We start from the raw sequence: 4,104 nt of genomic DNA on the forward strand, positions 1-4,104 counted from the left end.
GTGAGCCACCATGTGGTTGCTGGGAATTGAACTCAGGACCTTTGGAAGAGCAGGCAATGCTCTTAACCTCTGAGCCATCTCTCCAGCCCCCTATTGTTTATTTTATTATTTTTTAATTTTGAGACACAGTTTCTCTGTGTTGCTTTTGAGCCTATCCTGAAACTAGCTCTTGTGGACCAGGCTGGCCTCAAACTCACAGAGATCCTCTGCCTCTGCCTCCTGAGTGCTGGGATTAAAGGCGTGCGCCACCACCACCCTACTGTGCCAGCCTTTATGGTGCCCATTAACAAGTGGCCCAGGCCATCATACAGCAGTGTCTATAAGAAAGCTAAACCTGCTGAACTCACGTACAGAACAATGGCCTCTGTAGTCCTAACTATAGATCCTCCGACCAACTACAAATTAGGAAGAGCCAGTATTCTCAGCTGTCCTCCTAAACAAGGGTCCTGGTCAGGAATTAAGGCCAGTGGTTGGGGAGCCTGGGTACCCATGAGGGGGTTGCTTTCTTACTGGCCTGGGCAAGGCAAGAGGATGTGATCCCAGGAGAGGGGCCCTACCTTCCTTGCATAGTCCAAAGTCCGCAATCTTCAAGAAACCCTGGGCATCCAGCAGGAGATTATCCAGCTTCAGATCCCTGATGGCAGAGGGGTGCAGGTCAAAGGGGCTGAAAGGGGCTCAGGCCCAGGGCACAGCAACAGCACAGGGAGAGGGCAAGGCCTACCAAGGCCCACCCCGCTTCTCTCAGGCAGCCTACCTGTAAATGATCCTCTTCTCATGCAGAAACTGCAGCCCCAGGACCACGCAGGCCAGGTAGAAGCTGAGGGATGGTACAGGGAGAAGTCAGGCCAGGCACTAGGAGGCGCCAGAAGGTCCTGGCCAGAGTCAGGCATGGATGATACCGGACAAATGAATATGGTGCTGGGCTGGAAGCCATCCCAGTGTTGTTGTGGTCTATGAATGAGCTTCCTGCGAGCAGCTATGGTAGGACCACGGGGTCTAGTGGTACAGACCTGTAACCCCAGCTACTTGGGAGGCTGAGGCCAGCCTGGTCTATACCACTAGAACCTTTCAAAAAACAAAAAAACTAAAAAAAAAAAAACCAGTCGGGCAGTGATGGGGCACACCTTCTATTCCAGCACCCACAATGGGCAGGAAAGATGACTCAGAGGTTAAGAGCACTGACTGCTCTTCCAAAGGTCTTGAGTTCAATTCCCAGCAACCACATAGTGGCTCACAACCATCTGTAATGAGATCTGGTGCCCTCTTCTGGCCTGCAGGTGTACATGCAGGTAGAACACCGTACACATAATAAATAATAAAGAAAACATTAAAAAAAAAAATTCCACGCCAGGCGGTGGTGGCTCACGCCTTTAATCCCAGCACTCGGGAGGCAGAGACAGGCGGATCTTTGTGAGTTCGAGGCCAGCCTGGTCTACAAGAGCTAGTTCCAGGACAGGCTCCAAAGCTACAGAGAAACCCTGTCTCGAAAAACCAAAAAATTTATATCAATAAAGCAAAATTCTTTTTTTTTTTGAGACAGGGTTTCACTGTGGCTTTGGAGCCTGTCCTGGAACTAGCTCTGTAGACCAGGCTGGTCTCAAACTCACAGAGATCCGCCTGCCTCTGCCTCCCGAGTGCTGGGATTAAAGGCGTGCGCCACCACCGCTCAGCAATAAAGCAAAATTCTAAAAAAAAAGAAAGAAAGAAAGAAAGAAAGAAAGAAAGAGAAAAACAGAGGGCTATGGTAGAGCCCTAGGGTCAGTGCTCTGTATGACTATCTCCCCAGCAGCCTGTGGGGATAACCACCATGACTTTTACTCAAATCAGCACCCGAGAGGATGAAGAGATGGCTCAGCATTTAATAGAGCCTTACTCTTGAAGATGACCTGAATTTGGTTCCTAGAATCAGGTTCACAACTGCCTGTCCTTCTAGCTCCAGGAGCTCTAGCGCCCTCTTCTGGCCTCTGAGGGCTCCTGCACTCACATGCACATGGCCAAGCACAGCCACACATACAATCAAATGAGGATATGAGACTTGACACTCCAGCTGCCACCCTGCGCTCGCTCTCATCCTTGCAACATCTTACCAAACTGTGATGGTGAATTCCACCCACCCACAGCTATGCAGACAGAATCCCCATATGCTGGAAGAGCTCCACCAAGGTTCCTGAACCCTGTGCTATTTGTCTGCCGGGTACCTCCCACCCAAAGGGAGCAAGAGCCAAGTAACCACGGAACCCACCAGGCCTGGGGCTCAGGAAAGACATCCTCGTGGATCTGCATCATGAGGTCTCCTCCAGGCACAAACTCAGTAACAAAGCAGGCGTGGCTAGCGGTCTGGAAGCAGGCAAGGAGGGACAGCAGGAAGGGGTGCCCTGTGTGACCCACAGCCTCCAGGATCCGCTTCTCACAGTACAGGCTGCAAGGGAGGATGGGATGGATGGGATGGAACCTCCATGGGCTGTGCCATGACACCCACCCACACAGCACCTCTGGCTGGATGGGTGCTCAAAGAGCTAAGGAGTCAAGCTGGTGGTTTGCATACAGGGAAGGGTTAAACCTGCAAACTAGACGTATGGTGGCACATGCCTTTAATCCCACCACTCAGGAGGCAGAGGCAGGCAGATCTATGAGTTCTAAACCAACCTGGTCTACTGAGCTAGTTCCAGACATCCAGAGCTGCACAAAGAAACCCTGTCTTCAAGAAACAAAAAGCCGGGCGGTGGTGGTGCACGCCTTTAATCCCAGCATTTGTGAGGGAGAGGCAAAGGGGTCTCTATGAGTTTGAGGGCAGCCAGGTCTACAGAGCAAGTTCTAGGACAGCTAAACTGTTACATAGGAAAACCCTGTCTCACGAAAACAAAACAAAACTAACAACAAAACCTGCAAAACTATCATGGTCCTATTTATAGGAGAGCAACCTGAGGTTCTAAAAGATGAGAGCTTTCCCAGTGCCAAAAAGAGAACCTGAATCTGGCTTCTGGACTCTTGAGTTGCCTTCTAGAGTCCAGGCTAGCCACCCAAAGGTTCCTCCGGGGTCAGATAATTCTCAGTCATACATACCTGTCAATCTCGTCCCGACCCAGCACTTCCTGCTTCTTCAGTGCCTTGATAGCATAGTATTTTCCTGTTCCTTTGTACTGAACCAGAAGAACCTGGGGACCAGATGGGCAGGACAGGACTTCTTCACCTCCCCACCCAGTATCTCCCACATCCCAGCATCTCCTGCATCCCAGCATCTCCCCACCCAGCATCACCCATATCCCAGCATCTCCTGTATCCCAGCATCTCCTGTATCCCAGCATCTCCCCACCCAGCATCTCCCATATCCCAGCATCTCCTGCATCCCATCATCTCCCCACCCAGCATGTCCCGCATCCCATCATCTCCCCATCCATCATCTCCCGCATCCCAGCATCCCCTCACCCAGCATCTCCCATATCCCAGCATCTCCCCACCCAGCATCTCCTGCACTCCATCATCTCCCAGCTAATGTGCCGAGGCTCACCCACCCACTAACTCCACTGCACTGTCCTCAACCCACTACCTTCCCAAAGTGTCCCCTGCCCAGCACAGCCAAGCATCGAAAGTCCTGCAGTCGGGGGGATTTCCTGCAAGACAAAAAGGGCACAAGGGGCTGAAGAGAACCAAGGTCAGGCCTTCTGTTGCAGCTTAGGCTGTCCCCAAAGCTGATATTTAAAAACTGCATTCAGCACATAAGGAAGGCACTGAGCAAGCCAGTTTGTGTCCTCAAGGAGCCAGGGAATGAGGTAGCAATCAATGTTTACAATGAGGGAGTGGCGGTGCAGACTGGTAATCCCAGCACTCAGACCAGAGGCGTGAGAATCACAAGTTCAAGGCCAGCCCGGGCTATACAGTAAAGCCTTATTTTAAAAAGTCTCAGGCAGGTTAAGTTCCATGCCCAGTACCCACTTTAAAAAAGCCAGACACAGGCTGGGCGGTGGTGGCGCACGCCTTTAATCCCAGCACTCGGGGAGGCAGAGGCAGGCGGATCTCTGTGAGTTCAAGGCCAGCCTGGTCTACAAAGGGAGTTCCAGGACAGGCTCCAAAGCTACAGAGAAACCCTGTCTCGAAAAATAAAAA

The 4,104-nt window shown here is 51.6% G+C and overlaps 1 protein-coding gene across 1 annotated transcript in view; it reads right to left on the minus strand.

Annotated features, from left to right (window-relative positions):
• The window catches only part of Pkn3 (protein kinase N3), a 13,964-nt gene that overhangs the window by 2,065 nt on the left and 7,795 nt on the right, over nucleotides 1-4,104 (minus strand). Inside the window, 5 exon segments of the mRNA XM_005346152.2 lie at nucleotides 558-634; nucleotides 755-817; nucleotides 2,243-2,419; nucleotides 3,064-3,155; nucleotides 3,548-3,611. Coding sequence (XP_005346209.1) covers nucleotides 558-634; nucleotides 755-817; nucleotides 2,243-2,419; nucleotides 3,064-3,155; nucleotides 3,548-3,611 — 473 coding nt within the window.

Source organism: Microtus ochrogaster, chromosome 4 (assembly GCF_000317375.1).
Source record: "Microtus ochrogaster isolate Prairie Vole_2 chromosome 4, MicOch1.0, whole genome shotgun sequence".
In the NCBI taxonomy this organism is placed as follows: domain Eukaryota; kingdom Metazoa; phylum Chordata; class Mammalia; order Rodentia; family Cricetidae; genus Microtus; species Microtus ochrogaster.